Here is a 26578-nt window from a genome sequence, read left to right on the forward strand (position 1 = left end):
TTGATATTGTCAATTTGTAATTTATTCCCGTCCCATAACTTCTGCCATTAATCAAATTCTATAGCATATCCAAAAATTTGGCCCATGCTATCATTGTTTCTTTAACTTGTTCAATGAAGATGTCTGTTAATGTTGCTGTACATGGTGATGTTTTTCAGAGTGTCTGGAGGTGAACTATTTGACCGCATCGTAGAGAAAGGATTTTATACTGAAAAGGACGCCAGCACTCTGATACGACAAGTCTTGGATGCTGTCTATTATCTTCACCGGATGGGCATTGTTCACAGAGACCTCAAGGTATTTAAAATTTGATAGCACCATAGATATATATCTCAGAGGGGCCCTTGCTGCTCTCTGAGCTTGGTGGCTTTCTTGCAGACGTTTCATTACCAAACTAGGTAACATCATCAGTGCTAGAAGGAGTAGAGTTTACAGAGTGGAAGAAGAGAAGGACTGAGGGGCCCTCGGTGCTCTCTGAGCTTGGTTGTTTTGCTCGCAGGCGTTTCATTACCACCTTAGGTAACGTCATCAGTGCTAGTTGGGTAATGAAATGTCTACAAGAAAGCAGAGAGCACCAAGGACCTCTCATTGCAACCCTGAGCTACACTTATTCTTCATTGCTATATCTCAGAGCCAGTTTGGTATAGTGGTTAAGGCATCTGGGTAGAAACCGGGAGAGTGTGAGTTCTAGTCCCACCTTAGTCACAGAGCTGGCTGGCTGGCTTTGGGCCAGTCACTCAATGGCAGCCCTAGGAAGGAAGCAATGGCAACTCACTTCTGAAATCTTGCCATGAAAACAGCAAGGATTAGTTCCAGGCAGTTGCCAGAAGTCAAAACAGACTCAAAGGCACACGCCCAAACAAGATAGACGTTACCTGAGCCTTCTCGAATCTAGAAAATAACCACTAGAGATTTGGGATTACAAAACTCAAAATTCTAATCCAGCATAGGATTGGGATTAAGTTGCAAAACCATACATAAATCAAATAAACAAACAAACAAATAAATAAATAAATATTTGTGATAGTTTCTCTATGGCTACAGATGCAAGCTACTCTAAAGAGCCTTATAGTCTTGACTTCGATTTTTTTAGGAAAACTTAATCTTTTGTTGTAATGCATTGTTGGCAACATCTACAGTAGTATTCAGTCAGTAGATGCCCGTGTTTACAAGTTTGGATCTATGATATATACCCTATTCTCTTTTGTTCGAAGTAGAGTTTCCTGTTTCCTTTTACAGTTAAATAGTTGAGTAGTAAAGCACATGGTGGCTGTGCCCTTTGTTTGCTCTGCGCTGCTATATATGAACAGAATGAACAGCACTTCTAACATCTTTCTACTTGTCCATCCACCATCTTATCCCTGTACAGTAATTTACATGCAATTGTAATTGTCAAAGTTTGGAGCCTTGGTATGAAAACAAGACTTTTAAAATTCCCTTTTATTTCTTGGTTGTTTGAGGGTGAAAGATAATAGTGCATAAATTATTACTTGTCCACTCAGCTTGGTCATTAACTGCTTAGCACTTTTGGTAACTCAGCCATTGAAGTGTAAAGCCAAAATAGGCGGCTTAGATGTATCACCTTTTGCTAAGTCAATCTTCTGCTGAAACAACAGAATTTGTAGGGAATTGCTTATATAAGGCAGGGTGAGCTAAGCAGAGGAGAAAAATCGATTCAAATATATCAATTTTCTCATTGCACTTGTAAGAAGTAGGGGAAGCATAGCAGGGCGCTCCAAAGGAGAAGCTCCATAATTCAAGAGAATAACAGCGTTGGAAGGGACCGTGGAGGTCTTCTAGTCCAACCCCCTTGCTCAAGCAGGAGACCGTCTACCATTTCAGACAAGTGGCTGTCCAGTCTCTTCTTAAAAGCCTCCAGTGATGGAGTAGCCACAATTTCTGAAGACAAACCATTCAACTGATTGATTGCTCTCAGGGTTAAGAAATTTCTCCTTAGTTCTAGGTTGCTTCCCTCCATGATTAGTTTCCATCCATTGCTTCTTGTCCTGCCTTCAGGGGCTTTGGAGAATAGCTTGACTCCCTCTTCTTTGGGCAGCCCCTCAAATGTTGGAAGACTGCTATCATGTCACCACGAGTCCTTTTCTTCACTAGACTAGACACACCCAGTTCCTGCAAGCGTTCTTATGTTTTAGCCTCCAGGTTCCTAATCATCTTCGGTGCTTTTCTCTGCATGCTTTCCAGACTCTCAACATCTTTTTTTATAATGTGGTGATATTTTGATATCTTTAAAGCTGTTGTGTTCCACCGGTGGCCTGCGAAGCTGGCAGCAGAGTCAGACAGTGGGGAGGAGCATGGGCCAGTCCGAGTGTCTGGGGAGGACTCAGATGAGAGCCTGTGTCTGAGACAGAGATGGGGCCAGCGCCATCTGGGAGTTATGTGCTGATTCCGGAGCCTCCAGAATCTGACAGCAGCGAGGCAGAGGAACAAGGGGAGCCTGTTCCCAGTGCACCCATGTGCAGAGCTGCCAGAAGGCAAGGGCAGCTAAGACAAAAGGGGCGACTCGGGAGTAAGGCTTGGAGGAGATTGGCCCCTCCCATAAGACATAATGGAGGAGCAAAGGGACAGGAGCCTTTGAAGGAAGCAACTTTGTTCGTTCTGGTCGATTTAAACTCTGAAGCTTCATGTTGACTTTGTGCTCTGTTTGGCCTTGTAGAGCTAATTGGCAATTTAGTCATTGGCAGCATTTCAAGGGTGATAAAGGTGGGTTGCTTATCAGCCTTATCCCGAAGGAATGTGGCAGACCTCTTTTGGACTATTCACAAACTGTTTGGGACTCATTACGGGCTGTGAATGCATATAATTCACAGCCATTGAAATAATTTTTAAAAAGTTTTTGGGAACAGCTTGTGATTGTTACGGTTTCAGGAAGCCTTGGCCAGAACAAAAGCAGCCATGTCTCTTATATATGGCTGCTTTTGAAGCATCTTCTGGTGGACTTTGTTCAAAAGCTATACAGGTGCATACAGGTAGACAGAGCCCAGAATAACTTTCACAGAAGTGTGGGAGCCCGGGAGAAGACATGGCTGCTTTAACAACCATCAAATTAAACCATTTCTAATTTAACCATGAGAAAAGAGGTGTTCACAAGCACCCTCGTGCATTGCAAAGCATGTTTCCCCAAGGACAGGTGCAGAGCTAATAAAAATGCAACATACACAGACACACACATAGACACACACCAATAAAATAATTGCGATCCCATAAATAACAGTTGTGTGAATCTCTTTAATGTTCTTGTCTCGCGTGAATATTAAACAAAGCCCCACTCCCCGCCCCCCCACATAATACGATGTTTTGTTGCCTTAAATGGTGGTATAACTCCTCACATCAGCTTGGTTTGGGGACCAAGGAATGTGGCAATATTAAATTACATTCCTTGCCATTTCCTGGAATTCCCTGCCTGGAACACACATTTGTAAAAGGAATATATTAAATTATGATAGGAATTTGTATAAACGTTTTGACAAGCCTGTTTCTAATGTTACTGAAAATATCTTTTCCTCTTTCTCTCCTTCTCTCTCTCCATCCCTCCCTCCTTCCCTCCTCCTCCTCTCTCTCTCTCCCTCCTTCTGTCCCTCCTCTCTTTCTCTCTCATTTAAATATGTATGTCGATTGATCTCAAATCAGCAAAATTGCTCACTTCCTAGCCAATGTAACAATGCACCTGATTATCTTCTTTTCTTTGAGCACAAATAAGAATTGATTGATTGAAAACTGCCATAGCAGAAGTGCCTCTATTAAGGAAAGCATTGTATTACCATAGATGTTAATGAAATTAATAAGAGCACATTTCAAAGGCTGCTTTATCACTCTGGAACTGGATTTGCACTTATTTTAGAGATCTATAGAATTCATCAATCTGGAAGCAGAGCACCCTGGAGGCATTCTGAAATTTTCTGTTTTCCTCCAGACCATAAAATTTAGTATTGAGGCCTTTTAGTCAATTGATGGAAGTGAATTTGCCAAAACCACAAAGAGTTTGAGGTATTCTGGGCACGGAAAGCTTTGAAAGACGTTGGTATGATCCAGAACAGTATGTCCTAGATCCACAAATTGGCAGATTCCAAATTAATGTAATCCTTTAGCAATTGCACAGAAATCTTTTGACTTATTCCAATAATATTAGCAAAAGAGACCAGTACCTCCCTCCAAATATACTTGCTTTCATTACCCAGTTTTAATATTTTAGATGCTTGCAAATTTTGCTAGTCAGACAAGCTGTAGATGAATATCAAGAGTCAGTCTATATGATCTTTTCACCATCATTGTCATGTTTGGCTCACTTACAAAGGACATGATCCAACCTGTTCTTCCTCAATATTCCTTTTCAAACCTAATTTCTTGATTGTTATTATTTAATTGGAGGAGGAATGTAAGAGAGAGACTGGCTGAGCCTGGGGAAGGAGTCAAACAAGGACTTAGTCTAGAATCTCTATGTGGGCACAAGAGAGCAAAGTCCCCATGAATGCCATTTATCTAGTCTCACCCAGGTGCAAACAAACCATGAGCCTAACATTATTAATTTCAGGGGCAAACATCCAGATCCACACTTCAGAGTTCAGAGTTCAATTACCTGTTTTATTAGCTGAATTTATTAGTTTTATTAGCAGAATCCAATTAGCTGTTTTCTTGCTGTGAGCCTACACACAGAAATCATCTCAGTCTGTTGAAGCGAGGCAAAGAGCATGCTTAGTAAGGTACTTGAAAATTATTTTCAGTAAGTGTAGTTTAATCCATTGCAACTGCTAAGATAGTCTCTCTCTGGCACGTCTCTTCAAGATGCATTTCTCTTTAACTCCATTTTGTTTAATTGGGTTTAACTCATTAGCTCCATTTTGTTTCTTATTAAGGTAAATCAGTGCTGCAGCCCTGGCCAGCCAAGATTTTAAACATATTTTTATGTTGGGGGGATGAGATGCAAAGTAGACACAGATCTTATCTGACTCAAAAATCTATATTCTTCTATCATCCCTTCTCACATCATGTTTTTTTTTCTTACTCTCCCTATAGCCTGAAAATCTGCTATACTACAGCCAGGATGAAGACTCTAAAATCATGATCAGTGATTTTGGATTGTCCAAAATGGAGGGGAAAGGGGATGTCATGTCCACAGCCTGTGGTACCCCAGGATACGTTGGTAAGTGCAAGACTTAGAAAATAGCCTATTAGCCCCATTTCCTCATGTGTGCTATTTTAGCAAAGCCAGTTACTGTAGGTGTCAGTATTCCAGTGATCGCCCTAATTAAATCATGAGCCTCGAGCCAAACTTCAAAAACTTCAAAGAATTTATTAGAGCGACATACTGGCATGACCTGTATGAAGCCAACTCTGGCATACGTAATTTACAGTCCCCTGTGACCCTGTTTCCCCTTGGGTGTGTCATAAATCAGATTCTCCAATTAAGCACTGAGTGTCATCAATCACATTCTGCAGTTAAGGAATTTCATGGGCAAAAGCTCCAGTAACTTAGCTACAATCTTTTTGAGATAAGGTTGGAATGTGCTTCTGAATTCATTTGCCGTATGCTGTTTCAGGTTCCCACCTCCCCCTTTCTTATGGCAACTTGGATACAGGCCTGGAAATGTTTTACAAGTTGACATTAGGTTATCCCTACAGGGTCCCCCTAACATATCTCACTTTTTAATTAATTATAAAGGGCCAGGTTTCTCTCTTTGTGTTCCCATGCCCAAAGGATGCGCCAGGAGCTATGGAATACAAGGTGGGTTTATTGAGAATACTGTTTAGTCTTCCTTGCATTAAATTGATTGTGAAAGGCCTCTTGTCAACCTATCTTTGAGCTCAAAGATATTTTTCCCCCATGTCTGAGATGGATGGATATGCTGGTATTTTGAAAACTGCCCAGAAGATAATCCTAGTCTTTACCCAGGTAGATGTCCACAAAAACAAACATGTTTTTCCTCTGTTTAAACCTAAATCCTCATTTTGTCTTTCTGCTTCCTGAACTCTTAGGATACCTATTAAAATGAATTCTCTTCTTAAAGGACTCATTTGTTCTGGTAACAATATTGGTTTGGTCAATGGGCTTTGTCCTTTGGTTACCTGAAATGGCAGACCATGACCAATCTTCTCTGGCTCAGAGGCTCAGTTAAATCTTGTTACGAATTGGTGGAGACCACCAACAAGAAACCAACCAAGAATTTCTGTCTAAATTAGAAAGATGGGAGAAAGGAGGAGGAGGAGGGGAGGAAGGAGGAGGAGGAGGAGGAGGGGAGGAGGAGGAGGAGAAGGAGGAGGAAGAAAGGAGGAGGAGGAGGAGGAGGAGGAGAGGAAGAAGAAGCAGGAGGAGGAGAGAAAGAAGGAGAAGAGGAGAGAAGGACAGGAGGAGAGAAAAAGGAGGAGGAGAGAGAGGAGGAGAGAAGGAGGAAGAAGAGGAGGAGGAGAAAGAAAGGAGGAAGAGGAAGAAAAAGAGGAGGAGGAGGAGGGAAGGAAGAGAAGGAGGAGGAGAAAAGGAGGAGGAGAAAGTACACATCTGCAATCACCAAAAGATTGAAAATCAACTTGGAATCTTTATCTTTTAGGTCTGATCTATATTTTGATGTTAGAAACATCCCACTGAATAACAAAAGCACCAGATCAACTATCTGCAAATGTTCCCAGAAGATTTGCTGTTGCTTCTAGGTTGCCCATCGAAGAGTTATACAAAACCCATTTCCCCAAAACCTCAGAGGGTGAAAGCCAGAGATTGTCTAGAGAGGAAACCCAGATTGGTCACCGTTGCTTGCTTTTGAAGAAATGGATGATTTATTATACATTTGATCCGAAAACCCATCCTTCTCCCTTGTAGAAGCTTTGAATTATATGATTTGGGATAGTTATTTCTGCTTTGGAAAGGATTAATAAACATTCTATAATAAAGGGACCTAATTAGGAAATAAGAATGGCTGGGTTTAGTGGTAACCATGGAACATAGAAAAATGGACTTGGAAAGTCCATTTTGGAGGTCTTCTATTCCAACCCACCGCTGAAGCAGGAAACCCTCTATCATTCTGGACAAGTGGCTGTCCAGTCTCTTCTTAAAAACCTCCAGTGATGGAGCCACCACAACCTCTGGTGGCAAGCTGTTCCACTGGTTAATTGTCCTCACTGTTGGGAAGTTTCTCCTTAATTCCAGGTTGCTTCTCTCCTTGATGAGTTTCCATCCATTGCTTCTTGCCTTGTCTGGGGTTTTGGAGAATCTTTTGACCCCCTCTTCTTTGTGGCAGCCCCTCAAATACTGGAAGATTGCTATCATGTCACCCCTGGTCCTTTTTTTCTCTAGACTGGATTATACCCAGTTCCTGTAACCATTCTTTGTATGTTTTAACCTCCAGCCCCCTGATCATTTCTTCAACAAATCCAGCATTGTCCTTAAGCCGCAGTCCTCACAAGCTGCAGAATCTAAAGCTGAGTATAAATAGCCGAACACGTCTCATCTAGGCTGCTCACTTTCCTCTTCTTACCCTCTTTTGACTCTGTGCATTTACATTTAGATAAGCTTTTAAAAGGCTGGAAACCAGATTTTCATTGTTATTCTGGGCACCAATGCATGGCCAAAGAAAAATGCTTCATCAGCAGCTTTCAGAGAACAACAATGAAAAAATAATAATAAGCTGAGAAATTGAAGATGCTGGGTTTTTGTTTTTTTTAACCTAGAGTTGTATTTTATGAACCTAAAAGGAAGTTTTACTAGCAGCCTTTAAAATCCAGAATAACCGAGTTGGAGGTCTTCTAATGCAACCCTCTACTCAAACCGGAGACCCTCTACCATTGTTGACAAATGGTTGTCCAATCTTTTCTGAAAAGCCTCCAGTGATGGAGCATTCACAACTTCTGAAGGCAAGTTGTTCCACTGATTAATTGTCCTTACGTCAGGAAATTTCTCCTCAGTTCTAGGTTGCTTCTCTCCTTGATTAGTTTCCATCCATTCCTTCTTGTCCTGCCTTCAGGTGCTTTGGAAAATAAGTTGACCCCCTCTTCTTTGTAGCAGCCCCTCAAATATTAGAAGACTGCTATCATGTCATCCCTGGTCCTTCTCTTCTCTGTACTAGACATATCCAATTCCTGCAATAGTTCTTTGTGCATTTTAGCCTCCAGTCCCCTAATCATCATGGTTGCTCTTCTCAGCACTCTTTCTAGAGTCTCAACTGAGTATACATAAAAAGAAAAGATACATTCATCAAGAATCCTCAGGTACAACACAATGATAGTCATAGGGTACAATAAGCTGATCATCGGGAGGGGGGAAAAAACCTTAAGGAGTGACTGGGCAGGGGAGAATGCAGCTAGCAATGTCGGGCATCTGTGCAATGTTGTGTACGCAGGATAAGGAATGACTGGGAGGGGAGGGGCGGGTGAAGAGGGGAGGAGCCAGCCAGGGGCACGATTTGCCGGTTCTCCAAACTGCGCAGAATCATAAAACCGGTTCTATAGAACCGGTCTGAACCGGTAGAATCTCATCCCTGCTATAGAGTCTCCTGCTCAAGCAAGGGGTTGGACTAGAAGACCTCCGAGGTCCCTTCCAACTCTATTCTAGTTTGAAGTCTCATCCTTGAGGTCACCATACAGTGTCCAATTTTCTTTGAACAAGCTTCTTCACTCGTCATTCACTTGGGTGGATCTATAGACTCCGCTGTCAATAACTTTATTCAGCGGTTGAAACATGGCTTATGTTTTATTTAATTTCCAGTGCCTGCCAGCTCTTCTCCATCCTCTGTGGCTTGTTACCCAGGCAACGTGGGACAAAGCCTTGACAACGATGCTGGACTTTTTACATTATGCCCTTGGCAAGATTTTTCCATTGCTACAATACCCATAACGAGAGCCTTGATTATTTCTCTCACTGTTTCTTCCTCCAGAAGAAGTAGACCTTTTGAGTCCCAGGGACATCCGTCCAATTATCAGCATTTACTTAATTTTCCCAGACATATAATTTTACTTTCCTTTTCATGGAGAGAAAGCCCATCTCCCGCATTGTAAAAGCATCTATAAATTGAAACCCTTGTGTTGAAAGTGAAGACGGCAAAATTCCTCACCTCTCTGAAATCTAGCCCTAAAAAGAATTTTTTTGTTTTGTTTTGTTTTGTTTTCTGGTGTGGTAACTTGGCATCTGACTGGTCAAGGAACCATTTGATTAAGTGGCCAATAAAGTAAAAGTTGAGACAAAGTATAATCTTTAAAAGGTTTTCTATTCATGTATACTGGGAGCATTTGCACCAAGACAAATTCCTTGTGTGTCCAATCCCACTTGGCCAATAAAGACTTCATTTCTATCCTATCCTATCCTATCCTATCCTATCCTATCCTATCCTATCCTATTCTGTATCCTGTTCTCTTATTTTCTATTCTCTTATTTTCTATTCTATTCTATTCTATTCTATTCTATTCTATTCTATTCTATTCTATTCTATTCTATTCTATTCTATTCTTCATTCCAATATCCTATCCTATCCTATCTTATTCTATTCTATTCTGTGTCCTCTTCTATTATTTTCTATTCTATTCTATTTATGTACCATGCAGAGACAAATTAAATGGTGGTTGGTGTAGATTCATGGGAGTATTTTTTTAAAAAAATAGTTAATAAATATTAAATGGCACTGACAAATTAGGTACAAATAAGGAACTTTAGCTGCGGAATTAAATGGTACAGATGCTTAAATTCAACTGGTGTACGGAATCATTTTAAAATTCAGTGTCAACTCATAAAATATTTATCTGGTCTTTTTAGAGTTGCCAACAGAAAGGGAGGGGGGAGCAGTGCAGCAGCTTGGAAACTGAAAGTGCATTCCATAAATGTTTTCAAAGATTGTAACTAGATGACTGAAGTTTCTGCTGAGCAAAATTCTAACTGGAGAGCATGATTGATGACTCTGGGCTATGGAGGTGTCCCATTGGAGGACATGAATGATGATACACCCAGGGAATGGGGGGAACTAGGTTCAAGGGTGACAAGGAATGATGTGTCTCAGAGTCAGCTACAGCCAAGCAGTGCTGGACATGTTAACTCCCAATAAATCCTTTTGAAGTTTTGGAAGCTTGGCTCGAGACTCATGATTTAAATGGGGGTCACTGCCAGAATGCTGACATTCTGCTTATATTCTCCAATAAAAAGGCCATTTCAGGAAAAGAAACTACAGTTATTCCTTGATTTGTGACCACAATGGAGCCCAAAGCTGATGTTGCTAAGTGAGACGTTTCTTTCTCCGTGTCATATAATATATCTGGATGTATGCATAATTTGGTATTTATTTATTTTGTTGTGTTTATGTCGCATCGATTGGAGGTGAGGCCTTTGACGACTGCATGCAACAAAATTTCATTTTAATGTAGGCCGATTATGTCAATTCAAAGTGGCCATCGAGTTATTCTAAGTTGTTAAGTGAATTTTCTCCCATTTTACAGCCTCTCTGGCCATGGTCGTTAAGCAAATCATTGCAGTTGATAAGTTAGTCACCCGGTTGTTAAGTGAATCTGGCTTCCCCATCTGACCTTGCTGGTCAGAAGGTCCCCAAAGGGGATCACATGACCTCAGGACACTGCAACAGTCAAAAATATGAGGTGGTTGCCAAGCATCTGAGTTTGGATCATGTGATCATGGGAACCCTGCAAAGAGCGTCACTGTGAAAAACTAAATAAATGTTGTAAGTCAAGAACTGCTTGTAATTTAGAAGATTATCTTTCATTTACAGTTATTACTTTGTTTCCCCGAAAATACAACCTACCCTGAAAGTAAGTCTTAGCTTGATTTTTACACCAGTGCCCAATATAAGCCCTACCCCCAAAATAAGCCCTAATTAAGATCCCGCCCACTCCAGAATGGACAGGTAAAAATTAAGCTAGGGTGAGGATGGTGTATGTGTGGAGCTGCCCTACTACTTACCTATGGACAGTTGTAGCCAGGCCTCGCACACCCCGACACCTGCTTTGCCGGCCCATTTCTTCTGCAGCCCAGCTGACAAGGCTTTCCTGAAGGCCTCTGGAGCTGAGAACAAAGTTCAGGATCGATCCAGAGCTCTGTTATTGGCTGCAGAGGCCTTCAGGAAAGGCTTGCTGGCCACAGAAGAAGACGTTCCTGAAGGCCTCAGACAGTGAAAAGGAGGCCAGGGCCGACGCACGCAAGTGAGGTTCGTCAGTGGATGACGTCCCCCGAAAATAAGACCTGGTGCCTTTTTCGGTGGCAAAAAATATATAAGACAGGGTCTTATTTTCAGGAAAACATGGATAATTATATACTTTTCCCTCTATTATTGATCGAGCTCTACCAAGTCACACACTCCCTTTTTAAAAGTCTTACTTTTTTAAGTTAACGGATTTCGTAGTTTGGGAGACTTTTTAAAACATAATTGCATAGTTGACATAAAATACTTTCGGATGGTATTTCCATCGAATTGCACCTTTGATGGATGTATTCTCATTTTTTGACATTTGCTGGCATTCAACCATCCTGTTCTCAGGTGTGCTCCAATCCTCCACCACCACCCCCAAAGTGTAGAGGGATGCCAATCATTTGTATTTCAGCAGAACCTTGCTGGACCTTTTGATTTTCTTCCTGCAGGTTCGCCCTTTCGTTTTGACAGGCAATTTCACCACATTTCTTTCTTGCCAAAATACTGCTGACAAAGAAATTCATTATTAAAAAAAAAAAACTTGCACGGTATAATGAGCAGTGTCTAAGATAACCTCTACCGCAGTTATAATTTCCTTTTGCCGGCCAGGGCTGTATCTTCACTCTGGTCTCTGAATCAAACACTTTGCTTTTTCCCCATTTGCTCACATTCTTTATCTCGATTTTATTCAGGGATGTTTATTACTGAGAATGGCCCTTGCATAAATTACTGTCTTTCTTATGATATAAAAATGGTCAGAAGAATGGAAGAGCACAAAATACATCCAGTCCAGTCCCTTTTCTGAGGAAGATAGAATGAGATCTTGTAGCAAAAATATCTGTTCCCCTCCCCCCTTGTATGTTCATTTCCTCCAGCAAATTTTTTAAAGTTAGCACTTTTGGTAGGCAAGAGATGTACAAATACTGAGCCAATTCAAACACTTTCAGAACTGATTAATATTATTATACACAAAAATTAATATTATACACAAAAAAATGTCAGTGTACACAACAAACAAGATAACTATGCTGGGTTTTGTATCACAAATCACTAGTTGTTATTATTATTATTGTTGTTGTTATTATTATTATTATTATGATGCAGATGTGCTTATGCAAAGATGGAGGCTTCCTTAACCCCCAACCATGTTCAAATTATATGTCAAATTCAAAGTTCCATTCAGGGACAAGTTTTTTCCCAATTTTCTGCTAAAAGATCTGTTTTCCAATCTTTCTAAGCCTTTCCGATCTGTTTAAGTCTTTTTCCTGACTTAGGAGCAAAGATGCAAATAATACATGAGCAGATTCATCCTATTCCATAGACACGGGGTTCCAGGTGTTAGTCTAGGCCTAGGGTGGTGGTTTTTCAACTTTTGACAACTTTAAGATTTGTGGGCTTCAAATCTCAGAATTCCGCAGCAACGCTGATTGGAGAATTCTAGCAGTTGAAGTGTACCCATCTTAAAGCCGCCAAGATTGAGAAACTTCTCAAGAAGTTGGCGTCCACCCATCTTACAATTGCCAAGATTGAGAAACTTCTCAAGAAGTTGAAGTCCACCCATCTTACAATAGCCAATGTTGAGAAACATCTCAAGGAGTTGAAGTCCACCCATCTTACAATAGCCAATGTTGAGAAACATCTCAAGGAGTTGAAGTCCATTCATCTTACAATAGCCAACGTTGAGAAACATCTCAAGGAGTTGAAGTCCACACATCTTAAAGTTGCCAAGGTTGGAAAACACTGGTCTATGGGGATTCAAGTTCTCTCCTCAAAATTGACCTCATGGACCTTTGTACTTTAGATGTGTTAGCTTTATGAAATATTGAGGCCCTGAGGCTCAGGGGCAGTAGGAAGGAATATATAGAATCTATCTGCAAGGAATAAGTATCAAGTTTCTTTTAAGCTCTTAACACAGATAAATCTGCCTGTTGGATTATGCCATACCTCTCTGTGTGGGATTTGACATGATTCCCACCCCCAACTTTCATATAGCAAAGAGCCAGGTATCCTGCCTATCTATTGAAAAATTATCCAGATTCCAACCACTCACTAAATTAGAATAAATCACCTCTTTTCTAACTTTCCCAAAGATTTGTGTCTGGTTTTCATGAGGAGGCTTCCTTCCCTCCCCACTCTCCTCTTTTTATTAACAGTCCACTGAATTGTCAGATGTTGATTTACGAGGGTGTCGGTATGATTCACCATTTAAAAATAAAGGAATGTTTCAAACAGAGAGCAATGGGGATGAAGCCAAAAGAAGGCAATCAGAGTGGCTCATATCCATTAACAATTGGATGGCTTCCTGTAGGAGAAGAAAAGGCAGGGACTGGGGGCGGCGTCAAGAGAGGACTTAGCTTAGAATCGTTACTTGGCCACAAATGCTCTAAGTCAGTGCAGCCTATCTTGAATTCTGTTGACTCTTATCAAGCACCAATTTAGTGCTGACCCTGACCCAGATTCTTGTGTGTATAAACATGAGCAATAACATTTTCTGAACTGGAATTTACTGGTTCCAGTTCCTGATTCCATCCTGATTCTTCATTCCCTCCCCCCTTATCAAATAGTCAACTCTTAACTCCTGCTCATTTTAGATGCAGTGGTCTTATTAGCTTCCATCTTCCACATCATTCTTGCCCCTCTTTTGTGGACCCTGATTATATTCTATTCCTTCTTTGGTTTCAAAAGAACCCCATATCTGGAACGGGAAGAGGAAGAGAAGGAAGGAAGGAAAAAGGGAAGGGAATTGAAGGGAGGGGAAGGAAGGAAGGGAAGGAAGGGAAGTGTGAAAGGAAAGGGAAGAGAGAGAATTGGGCTCAGATTCATTGTATAAAGCAAAAGATTCTTAAAACTAACATAAAATTGAAAGCTGGTTTTTTTCTTTCTTTTACAATGACTAGATCATGAGTTGGAAAAAAAAGATTTGGAACTTCATTGTTGTTGTTGTATCTGTTGCTTGCACCCAGAATTCCATGTGCACAGATATGGAAAGGAAAGAAAGACTTCAGAGTTTGTCTGTTCTCTCCATCTCTTGCACGTTGGCAATTGGACAGAGTGGAGGGCATGCTGCAGTGAGCACGCCTTGAGTTCTTGGTTGGATGTTGGCCAGTTTCATTGAATGTTCTCTCGTTGATTGATTTTTCTCCCTTCCTCTTTCCTTCCTGCAGCTCCTGAAGTCCTTGCCCAGAAACCCTACAGCAAAGCAGTAGACTGCTGGTCCATTGGAGTGATTGCCTATATTCTGTAAGTAGTATCACAAATCTACTCTGGAATGAACTTTTTATCAAGCCTGAATTTAATTTGGTGATGGAATCTGTGAATTCACTTTGACACACTTGAGGACTGGAAGGGAGGGAGACCTGAGGTGGAGGAAGCTCCAGCCAAAACAATATAGCTGAGTGATGAGTCAGCTGCATTCCAATTGCTGCTTGGCCAGAGAAAAGAGGAGCAAAGTTGCCAGGAAACTATTTTATATCCTGGTTGGACAATGTGACTTATTGTTTTGGAAAAATGAGAACCTTTTAGTTATAGTGACATGGAAGCCCGGGAAACTTTCAAGTACTGGCTTCCACCAGTTAGTGCCAAGATGTGTGATTAAATAAAATAGTTCTTTGAGGAATTACAATGCCTCTGAGTTTGTTTTATGATGATTGCATTACTTGGAACCTGACACTTTTATTGGGAGCATCCAGGTTGGAACAGGTCATGAGTGAGACCATATTGAATAGAAATTTAGTTTAGCACCAAGCTATGGAAATATGAAATGGAAGATCCAATAATGATGACAATGTTATCCATTCAATCGTGTCCAACTCTTGACAATTCTATGAGCCGGGTCTCCCCACATCTGCTTTTTCAAAAGACAACCACACTTTGGTTTTCCTTGAAGACCTTTCGCTTCTCATCCAAGAAGCTTCTTCGGTTCTGACAGAATGGTGGAGGATGAAATGGAAGAAGCTTCTTGGGCGAGAAGCAAAACGTCTTCAAAGAGAAACCAAGAAAGTCCAGTTGCCTTTTTGGGGGAAAAGCACCTTTGGGACAACTAAGACCTGAATGGCTGAGAATTTCCATAGACATAAAACAAGATATTTCTTACATTTCTAATCTCTTCCTAATCTTTAAAAAAAAAAGATTCATTAACACGTTGGAGGAATACGCCGTATCTGGGTGTCTCTTTGGATGCTTGAAAAGCTCAAAACAAAAATCTTTGTAGGTGTATCAGAACCAGATATGCTCATAAGAGATCTCTTGGATCAGTGGTGGGATTCAAATTTTTTTTACTACCGGTTCTGTGGGCGTGGCTTGGTGGGCGTGGCAGGGAAAGGATACTCCAAAATCTCCATTCCCTCCCCAACCCACTAACCTGCTTTCCAGCTCTGTTCTCCTGTGCAGGGCAACCAAAGGAGACCCAGCCAATCAGCTGGGACTCAATGGGAGGCGGATAATACATGGGGGCAGGGCCAGTCAGAGGTGGGATTTGCCGGTTCTCTGAACTACTCAAAATTTCTGCTACCGGTTCAGAACCGGCTGAATCCCACTTCTATCTTGGATTCAATCTAAGGAACAGAATCCTATCAATTCTCAAATTTTGAAATGATTGCCACCTTGCTTCCTCCAGTATCCCTGTGACTTAGCGCATTTTTAATTTGTTAAAAAATAATTTTTAATTTTTGGGTTTCAGGCTCTGTGGCTACCCTCCATTCTATGACGAAAATGACTCCAAGCTGTTTGAGCAAATTCTGAAAGCAGAATATGAATTTGACTCTCCCTATTGGGACGATATCTCTGAATCTGGTAAGAAACAAGTCGGGATCATTCCCTGATACCAACAATTTTAGCTTGCATTTTCCCTTGTAGTTTTCCTGAATAGTTTCCCTATTCAGAGCTGCTGTGGGTTGGGGGTGGGGGCGGTGTGATATGATATTACACATATGCTGGCTGGGGAATTCTGGGGGGTGGAGTCCACACACTTTAAACTTGCCAAGGTTGGGAAACCTAGGCTTAGTGTACAACTCAATTCCTCCTGTGGAACAGTCACTATTCCCTGCTTTTCCACCTCTCCTTTTTAATTTTTTTTTTCTAATATGGTGCAGCTGCAGCTGCCAAAAAAGCCAATACAGTTCTAGGCTCCATTAATAGAGGGATCAAATCAAGATCACATGAGGTGCTTTATAAGACCACACTTGAAATTCTACATCCAGTTTTGATCGCCACAAATGTAAAGAAAAGACACTAGAAAGAGTGCAGAGAAGAGTAACCAAGATGTTTATGGGATTGGAGGCTAAAACATATAAAGAATTGTGTGTGTCTAGCTCAGTGGTGGGATTCAAATTTTTTTACTACCGGTTCTGTGGGTGTGGCTTGGTGGGTGTGGCCATGTGACTGGGTGGGTGTGGCTTTTATTTTTTGCAGCCCCCCCACCCATTTTGGGGAGCTTCCTAGCCTCAGAGGAGCCTCTGGGGACATTTTTGCTCCCCTAAAACTCTTCTAAAGCTCAGGAAGGAAAAAAAACAGAGCATGAGAGGGGCACGCAGCACCCCTCCAAGCTCCGTTTTGGGAGCTTCCTAGCCTCAGAAGAGCCTCTGGGGGGGGCGTATTTGTTCACCTAAGGCTCCTCTGGTGGTCTGGAAGGCAAAAAATGGAGGGGGTGGGCTGAACTCATCCCTCCATTTTTTTGCCTTCCTGGGCCTCAGCAAGGGGAATCCCAGCACAGCTGATCTTATCTACAGCTGATTATCGGGAGGGGAAAAAAAAATCCCTTAGGTGAATGTCAGACGGGTGGGGTGAGCGAGCATCAGGCGGGAGGGCAACTCGGTCGGGGGCGTGGCCAGCCCGCGACCCACGCCAAATTCTTGCTACCGGTTCGCTCGATCTGGTGCGAACCGGCTGATACACCACGGGTCTAGTTTATGAATGAAATGAAAAGGACTAGGGGCGGGGGGCATGATAGCAACGTTCCAATATTTGAGGGGCTGCCCTAAAGAAGAAGAGGGAGTCAAGTTATTCTCCAGAGCACCAGAGGGCAGGACAAGAAACAATGGATGGAAACTAATCAAGGAGAGAAGCAACCTGGAACTAAGGAGAAATTTCCTGACAGTGAGAACAATTAACCAGTGGAACTGCTCGCTTCTGGAAGTTGTGGGTGCTTCATCATTGGAGGTCTTTAAGAAGAGATTAGACAACCATTCTCCTGCCTGAGCAGGGGGTTGGACTAGAAGACCTCCAAGGTCCCTTCCAACTCTGTTATTCTGTTATATTATTATGTGAATCAATTCTCAGTCTCCAGTTAATAAACCCAGATAAATCTTCTGGTCTGAGAAACCCGCAAATAGCAATTGTGCAAGTAAAATACTAGCTGTAGGAATCATGAGAGCGAGCTGGGGTTTGAGCCAAGCTTTATTACATAATCAATGCGTTGAATCGATTATGAATGTAATTCCCTCTATAAAGGAGGCTGCCTTTATCAATACCGCTGGGCCATTTTGTTCCTTTGAGTACCAAATGCCATTTTTCTTTCTGCTGTTTTCCTTTCTCCCAGCGAAAGATTTTATTCGGAACCTGATGGAGAAAGATCCCAATAAAAGATATACCTGCGAACAGGCTGCCCGTCACCCATGGTAAGCTGGGTTTTTTTTTTTATTCCCCATCAGTTGTCGTGTTCATAAATTCCAGTCTCATTTGTCCCTGGGGAAAGATCACAAAGGCAAAATACTGGAGACGAAAGAGAAGGCACTGAAAATTTAATTATAATATCAAAGCCCAAACCAAACTTGGATTTAAAGCTCCAGGCAACCCTGATGGCAGTTGGACAGCACACATAGATCTGAGGTTCAGTCTGGGCAAACAGAGAGGAGATTTTTAATGGAAAATTGAAGGACCGAAAAATTGAATGCTCTTTCGCTTCACCGTAAAGGAAAATTTGTGATGTGCTTCCAAGGGAAACGTCAATCTGCCATCCTCATCGTGACTCTCAATTCCTTTTGTGTTCACTCTTCTTCTTCTTCTTCTTCTTCTCTCTCTCTCTCTCTCTCTCTCTCTCTCTCTCTTTGTAATGGAAAAAAACATTCAGGTATTCTTTCCCCACTGAATTAACATTAGGGGTGGGATTCAGACCGGTTCAGACAAACCGGATTCTAATTTTACATCGGGCTCTCTGAATCAGTAGTTGCAAGGACCAGCTGGCTCTACCTACCCCACCCTACCCCTTCCTGGAGCCTCCATGTGACCCGTTCTGGATGCAGGTAAGTGTGGAGGCTCTGGAAGAGCAAAAAATGGGCTTCCCAGAAGTTCCAGAAGTCCAGAAACGGGCCCGTTTCTGTCCCCCAGAGGGAATCTGGAGCCCAGGGAAGGCTGTTCCTTCCAGAGGCTCGAGGAAAGCCTCGGGACCTGGGGAGGGCAAAAAATGGGCCTCCTAGAAGTTCCAGTACTTCAGAAACGGGCCTGGTTCTGGCTTCCGAAAGGCCTCCGGAGCCCAGGAAGGGTGAAAAATGGGCCTCTCGGAAGTTCTGGAAGTCTGGAAATGGGCCTGTTTCTGGCCTCCAGAGGGCATCCAGAGCCCGGGGGAGGTTGTTTTTGCCCTCCCGGAGGCTTGAGAAAAGCCTCTGGAGCCCGGGGAGGGCGAAAAATAGGCCGCCTGGAAGTTCCAGAAAGCCACGCCCACCATGGCCACGCCCACCCAGCAACCAGGCAGAGAACCAGTTGTTGAAATTTTTGAATCCCACCCCTGGACCCCTGTAGTAAAAAAAAATCCAATTCAACTCCTGTATGTTTAGAAAGACCAGGGAAGCAGGTTGATAACCTCTAAGAAAAACAAAGCTATGGGGGGGGATGACAATGGAGAAAAAAATAATAATAATCTCAGCCCCTTTCAATGAGCATCAAGATCTGTTGCCCCAAAGATGCTTTTTCAACAGGCAACCAGACTTCCTTTGTTTTTTCCTTGAAGAGTTTTCGCTTCTCATCCAAGAAGCTTCTTCAGTTCTGACTGAATGGTGGAGGGTGACTGAGAATCTCCATAGACATCAGGCTCCCTTGTTAGTTTTTTGGAGAACATTTTATGATTCAGCATAGAGGGAAACCCCTTCTTTAGATTTAATCCAGAATTATTGGATGATGTGAAGCAAACATCTGATTATTTTAATATGCAATGCTGGGGCTAGCTGACTGGGAACTACACCCAGTAGTACTTGCTATTTCTGCTATTTTTCCTGGATGCCCCTTTAAAGTTTGCTCTAGAGTTTCCATTCCATTAAGCAGTGAGGGCTCATTGATTTAAATTACACCACAGAACATTTAACGAGTTGCTTTGAGTATCTTAAATCTTTGCCATGAAGGACAAAATCTTAAGTGTAGCCTACCTTCTCCGGTCTGTGTTTTACTGGTCAGATTCCATGTATCCTTCCTCACTGGCTGCAAATGTTCCTTACTTCTCTTGATAAAAATCTAAACCACATACAGTACTCTGGTTTTGAGGATGTCCCACCAACACAAATAAGGAAGCAGAAGAACGAAGAATAAGTCAACTGGTCAAGCACAGAAGATACTTTGAAGGGAGAAGGCCAACTTTGAACTTCTGCTGGTTGAGGACTATGGAGATCTTCCCTCTCATTTACCAAGCAAGACCAGAAAAGTTTGACCTGACCAATTTTGACAGGAAGCTGTTAAAAGAGAGCTTGGGTCCTTTTGTTTATGGAAGGAAAGAAAACGTCCTGATGTTCAGCAAGTGGCTGACTGAAGATGTGCCAAGACTTTCCACTGACCCATCCACAATAAAATCCAAGCTTAGATATCTCTTCTGGGCCAGATGTTTTCCTTGGCAAGATCTAAGCCACATTGGCTCACCTAGAAAGCTAAGTATAATCAGCCCTGTGGAATATTCGAATGGGAGATTATTAGCCGCCAGGAAGCCATGGAGTTGTAAGCTGGTTTGGGAATCTGAAAGCATGGTTCTGTAGGAGAAGAGCAGGCAGAGCTGGGAAGGAGTTAAACAAATCATCAGCCATTACATTGCCACAAATGGTCTAAATCCAGCTCCTCTTGAATTCAGTTGACTTACCTTACCTGGCGCCAATTTAGCGTTGAACTTTAGTTGACTAGATTCTTGTGTGTAGACTTGAGCAATACATGGTCTGAACTGCAATTTAACATATCCTCATTCTTTGTGCCTGATAGTCCCTGAAGAAATCAACTTTGCTCTTGTCCATGGAGATTCTCAGTCATCCAGGTCCTGGTTGTCCCAAAGGTGCTTTCTTCAAGAGGCAACTGGACTTTCTGGTTTTTCTTTGAGAACATTTTGCTTCTCATCCAAAAAGCTTCTTCAACTCTCACAGGATGGTGGGGAACCGAAGGATTGATACTCCTTGCAGACTGCTGGTCATTTGCATCCTTTTAGAGAGACGTTGAGGCCACTTGGAAGTTTATTTGTGACTGGATGGTGGGGAATGGAAGGATTGATACTCCTTGCAGACTGTCATCTATGATGCAGTGAAGGCTCTCTGAAGTCCCCCCTTCCAGAACCTCTCTCTTCATCTCAAAAGTCCTCAGAGAATTGCTTCAACAGCAGATAACAAGGCAACTTGAGAAGAGAGATGAAAGAAATGGTCTATATCTCAGTCAGTTCATGATCTTCATAGGTAGAAAACTTGAGCATGTAGCCCCTGTCCAGAATCAGGATTTCTGTTCAAGGGTCTCCTTCCAGATCAACCATGACCTAGTCCAGGTGTCTCCAACCTTGGTAACTTTAAGACTTGTGGACTTCAACTCCCAGAATTCCTTAGTCAGCAAAGCTTCTGGGAGTTGAAGTCCACAAGTCTTAAAGTTGCTAAGGTGGGAGACCCCCTGGACTACTCTGATACCCAGAAGGGTGTCAGTACTTCCAACTGGGTGAATGCCACATCAAGGCAAAGATGAGACAATTTTGAGAGTCAAGTGATAAGCTACATGAGTTTGGTCCTTCACTAAATTTAATCCTGCTGGCTGGCAGAGGTCCTCAGAGAGCTTTCCTGAGGCTCATCTTATGGAAAACGATGGAATTTGTTTTCACCCAAGAATAAAACGCACCACTGCATTTCATTCGGAGTTTCCTTGCTAACTATTAGGGCAGCTATCTTCTTACTGAACCTGTTGATAAAAATGTGGAGTTGGATTTCATTCTTGTTTCAGTAAGAATGACAAGGAACGTTCCTACAGTTGTAAACTCTCAAAAACAAGGACTTCATCAAACATCTTTATTTTATTTTTATTTTTCAGGATCGCCGGTGACACAGCCCTCAACAAAAATATCCACGAGTCTGTCAGCGCTCAGATTCGCAAGAATTTTGCAAAAAGCAAATGGAGAGTAAGTTCTCAGGTGGTTTATATTGTTGTAGAAGACCTACTGACTGACTGATTGACTGACAAGAACACAGATAAGCCATGACGATACAAGATAAAGTCACGTTTGCTCCCAACAGCCTGCTGCACGTAGCTTGCCTTTTTTATACACTGTGTTCCCAGCTGCAGCTAATGAAGGGAATCAGGGCCCTTTCCTCCCCCATAAGCCACACAACTCACGTTGCTCTCTTCTCCATTCCTCCCTGCATGCCCTAGGATGAAGAGCAGGTGGGCCTGGGTCTTCCTCTGAATTCCCTCTCCCTTGCTCTACCTCTCCCCTGCTCTGCCCAGCCGGACTTTGCCCTTCCCCAGTTTCCTCCACAGCCAATGGAGCCACACTCACACTCACACTCCCTATTAGCTGCTCGGCCTCTACCTCTAAATCAGATTTTGACAGGGGCATGACAGAAGGTGGCCAATGGCAATCATGTGACCTCAGGATGCTATGACCATTGCAGATACATTTTTAATTACATTTTTTTTTATTTGAAACAAACAAAACAAACAATCCACCTTCCATTTAAATGGTGTGTCATCTGGGTACAAATATCTTGTGCAACAATAACCAAAGTTTCCAGCCATAGTCATTTACATTAGTATTAATTCTCTACTCTTAGCTTATTACTGATATACATCATATATCTAATCATTATAACAATCCTCATTTTGTTGACTTCTATTAGCATACGATCTTATTTCTCTAGTCTTCTGTTTCTAACTTTCATATTTCTTCTCTAACCATTGATAAAATGATTCCAATGTCATATAATATTCAGTTTGTTCCTTCTCTTTAATTGCAAGTGTTAACCCATTCATTTCCACACATTCTAATATTTTCTTCATTGCAAATACGTTCTGAGTATTTGTGCCTGAGTTATGATCACATGACAGTAGGGATGCGGCAATGACTATAAATGTGAGGAATGGTCTTCACTCACTTTTTCCCCCATGCCTTTGTAACTTTGAACAGTCCCTAAACAAATGGTTGTAAATCAAAGACTGCCAGTATTCAACCATAGTATTTGTCATTTCTCAACGGGAGTGTATCTTCAGCGATCCGATATGCTGGGAGAGTAGATATTCTAAAGCTGTAGTAGCACCCTTGTCAACTTGTAAAGCATTCCTGGTTTGGTCTCGAGTTGCCATAAGAAGGAGAGGGGGAGATCTGATGGAGCAGTTTGGTTGAAATGACCAGAAGCACATTCCACGCATATCTTTCTCCAGATTGTGTCTGAAGTTACCAAGCCCAGCTGGAGAGGCATGTTTTCCACAGCCTGCGTGGGCAGAAAATTATGTAGGGCAGAGCCAACTGCACTTGGGAAAAGTAGTGCCGACATGTTGCTCCTACTAAATAATTGGATTTCTTTTCAAACTTGGCTCGAGGCTCATGAATTAATTAGGGCATCCGTCGGAACCCTGACAGCCGTGTTCCTTCTCTTTCTCCAAAATTCCTGAAAGTCACTTCTTTTGTCTCTTCTTTTCCAGCAAGCTTTTAACGCCACCGCCGTGGTGAGGCACATGCGGCGGTTACATCTTGGCAGCAGTTTGGATAGTGGCTCCAACATTAGTGTATCTAACAATGTTAGTCTGGCCAACCCGCTCCCAGATGGCGCATCCAGAAAAGAGTGTAAGTACATGGCGTGGAGCAGGTGTAGGCATTAAACCAGGGGCTTGGGGCAAGGTTTATTTAATCCAATATTGATCATCAATTATTTAATCCAATATTGATCACCTCCTGCTACCTATAATATTGGCCATCTTCTGCACAACGTTAACTATCTTCAGCATGATAAAAGAAGGATGTTGAGACTCTGTGTAGAATGCAGAGAAGAGCAACAAAGATTATTAGGGCTTGGAGCAGTGGTGGTATTCAGCCGGTTCGCACCGGTTCACACGAACTGGTAGCAAGGATTTGGCATGGGTTTCTGTACCGGTAGTAACTTCTGGCTGGCCATGTCCCCAACCCAGTTGCCCGGTCACCGGTCACTCACTTGCCCCACCTGCCCGATGCCCAATGCTTGCTCACCCAGTCCATCTGATGCTCACTTGCCCAGTCACTCCTTAAGGTATTTCTTTCTTTCTTTTTTTTTAACCTCACAACAATCAGCTGTGCCTAGATTCCCCTCACTTCTTACTGCTTCACCCAGGAGACTTCCCTGAGGCCCAGGAAGCAGTCCCATCCATTTTTTGTCTTCCTGGGCCCCAGGGAAGCTTCCTGGGAGCAAATACACCCCCCAGAGGCTCCCCTGAGGCCAGGAAGGCCCCCAAAAATGGGGTGGGAGTGTTGCTGCAAAAAAAGTCACGCCCACCTAATAACATGGCCACACCCGCCTAGCCACACCCACAGAACCAGTAGTAAAAAGATTTGAATCCCACCACTGGCCTGGAGGCTGGAATATATGAAGAACGCATGTATGAAGAACGTATGAAGAACGGTTGCTGGAACAGGGTATGTCTAGTCTAGAGAAAAGAAGGATTAGGGATGGTATGATAGCAGTGTCCCAATACTTGAGGGGCTGCCCCCAATAAGAAGGGAGTCAACCTATTCTCCAAAGTACCTGAAGGCAGGACAAGAAGGAACAGATGGAAACTAATCAAAGAGAGAAGCAACCTGGAACTAAGGAGAAATGTCCTGACAGTGAGAACAATAATAATAACAACTTCCAGGTTTGGAGCATTCACAACTTCTAGAGGCAAGTCGTTCCACTGATTAATTGTTCCGTCAGGAAGTTTCTTCTTAGTTCTAGCTTGCTTCTCTCCTTGATGAGTTTCCATCCTTTGCTTCTTGTGCTGTCCTTGTGGTGCTTTGGAGAATTGCTTGACTCCGTCTTCTTTGGGGCAGCCCCTGAGATATTGGAAGACTGCTATCATGTCCTCCTTCTCTTCATTAAACTAGACATCTCCAATTCCAGCAACCATTCTTTAGATATTTTTGCCTCCATAATAATGCAGCCCTGGAGATGGCTTGTCTTCCTCTGAAAAGAATATTATATTTGGAGCCTGGTGGTCTGAATTTCCTGGAGCTCAGGTTTTGGTCCCACAGCCAAACCAAGTTGTTCACCAAAGTTCAGCCTGACTCCCAAGTGGCTGGCTTGAATCACATCCCTGACATTTTTATCAATAGAATCCAACTGTCTCTTATCACCAAATGTCGTTTCCTCTCTAGAGGGAGAGAATGGTGTTTTAGAGATGGTCAACAAGGCAGCCCCTTGGGGAATTCATGTCACAAATACCTGAAGATTTATTCCCATTTTGGAATTCAGTATCTAAATACATCTTCAGGGGAGGAGTCTGGGCTCCACCATCACTATTCTGATCAGGGATATGTGGTTCAAATGGGAATAATACGGGCTTGCAAAAAAGATCATTAGAGTGAATCTTTTTTGGATTTATTGGATTTATTTATTATGGCCCCAGATCAGCATAAGAAGGTAGAATTTTTTAAAAGCTAAAAAAAAAGATAAAATACACAAAATTAAAAATATTTGAGAGAGAGAGATGACTAGATAGGTAGATAGATAGATAGATAGATAGATAGATAGATAGATAGATAGATAGATAGATAGATAGATAGATAGATAGATAGATAGATAGATAGATAGATATAGATGATAGATAGATAGATAGATAGATAGATAGATAGATAGATAGATAGATGATAGATGATAGATAGATAGATAGATAGATAGATAGATAGATAGATAGATAGATGATAGATAGATAGATAGATAGATAGATAGATAGATAGATAGATAGAGATAGGTAGATAGATAGATAGATGTTAGATAGATAGATGTTAGATAGATAGATAGATAGATAGATAGATAGATAGATAGATAGATAGATAGATGATAGATAGATAGATGAGATAGATAGATAGAGATAGATAGATAGATAGATGATAGATAGATAGATAGATAGATAGATAGATAGATAGATAGATGATACATAGATAATAGAGATCAATTGATCGATCATAGATAGATGAGATAGATAGATGATAGATAATAGATAGATGATAGATAGGTAGATAGAAAGATAGATGGATAGATAGATAGATAGATAGATAGATAGATAGATAGATAGATAGCACAAGATTCTTTTAAAAAGCTTTCAAAAGGTGAAAAACATTAAATAAATACAAAAAACATCGAAAAGTTAATATACGGCTAACTAAACCTACCACAATACAAAACATTCTTGACTTACAAGTTAAATACTCATTAAGGCTGCCAATCTCTGACTAATAAAGATTTGATTGGTAAAGAAATCTTTTCTTTCCGTCTGTTCTAAATTTCTTTCCCTGGGGGAAGAGGGGGTTAAATGTTAGATCTTTCCTTCTGTTGGAAGAAAAATCCAGTCCAGTTCCAATCCGGGAGAAAGACGCTGGAAATAAAATGGAGGCAGGCTGCAGGAAAGGAGGTTTCTTTCTATTTAGCAGCCAGAAACTTCAGTTCCAGCTACATGTTTCTGGGGATGGGGGGCTGACAAAATGGAGGTGAGATGCTTGTTTGTTGTGAAATATACTGAGTGTGCCCTTTCCGTATTCTAATTATTGTTGCCTGACTCCCTTTGTGGCTGGGAGGTCCCTTGGAGCTGGGTGGGGGAATATAGATTTTAGGAGTCTTTGTTTTTCTACTCTTTAATCCTATCAGCTCCAGCCTTCTGGGGGAGCTGTGGCTGAAGGCGTTTGGTTTATGAATAGGATGGCCTGGCTTTCTTAATGGGTACAAAATATCCATTTCTAAAGACATCAGGCTTCTGCTTGAGGCTGTTTTCCTATAGCAAGAAGACTGAGGTTGCTTCCTGCCTTTAAGAACACATTTCTCCTCTTCTCCTTTAGGGGAAATATAATATTCTCCCTCTTTTAATGTCCCGAAGGTGCTTTTTTCAGGACTTTCTTGTTTTTTCTTTGAAGGCATTTCACTTCTCATCCAAGAAGCTTCTTCAGCTCTGACTGGATGGTGGAGATGAGAAGCAAAGAAGCTTCTTGGATGAGAAGTGAAGAAGCTTCTTGAATGAGAAGTGAAACATCTTCAAAGAAAAAACAAGAAAGTCCTGAAAAAAGCACCTTTGGGACAACT

At 41.9% G+C, this 26578-nt stretch overlaps 1 protein-coding gene across 1 annotated transcript in view; it reads left to right on the forward strand.

Annotated features, from left to right (window-relative positions):
- Positions 1-26578, forward strand: part of CAMK1D (calcium/calmodulin dependent protein kinase ID) — a 153102-nt gene that overhangs the window by 122993 nt on the left and 3531 nt on the right. Inside the window, exons 4-10 of the mRNA XM_026667849.2 lie at positions 159-297; positions 5032-5158; positions 14291-14366; positions 15805-15917; positions 17662-17740; positions 21372-21459; positions 22980-23121. Of these exons, the coding sequence (XP_026523634.1) occupies positions 159-297; positions 5032-5158; positions 14291-14366; positions 15805-15917; positions 17662-17740; positions 21372-21459; positions 22980-23121 (764 nt within the window). The remainder of the gene's footprint in view (positions 1-158; positions 298-5031; positions 5159-14290; positions 14367-15804; positions 15918-17661; positions 17741-21371; positions 21460-22979; positions 23122-26578) is intronic.

The sequence above is a fragment of the Notechis scutatus genome, chromosome 6 (assembly GCF_049901735.1).
Source record: "Notechis scutatus isolate UNSWTSFEM ecotype Mainland chromosome 6, rNotScu1.2, whole genome shotgun sequence".
In the NCBI taxonomy this organism is placed as follows: Eukaryota; Metazoa; Chordata; class Lepidosauria; order Squamata; family Elapidae; genus Notechis; species Notechis scutatus.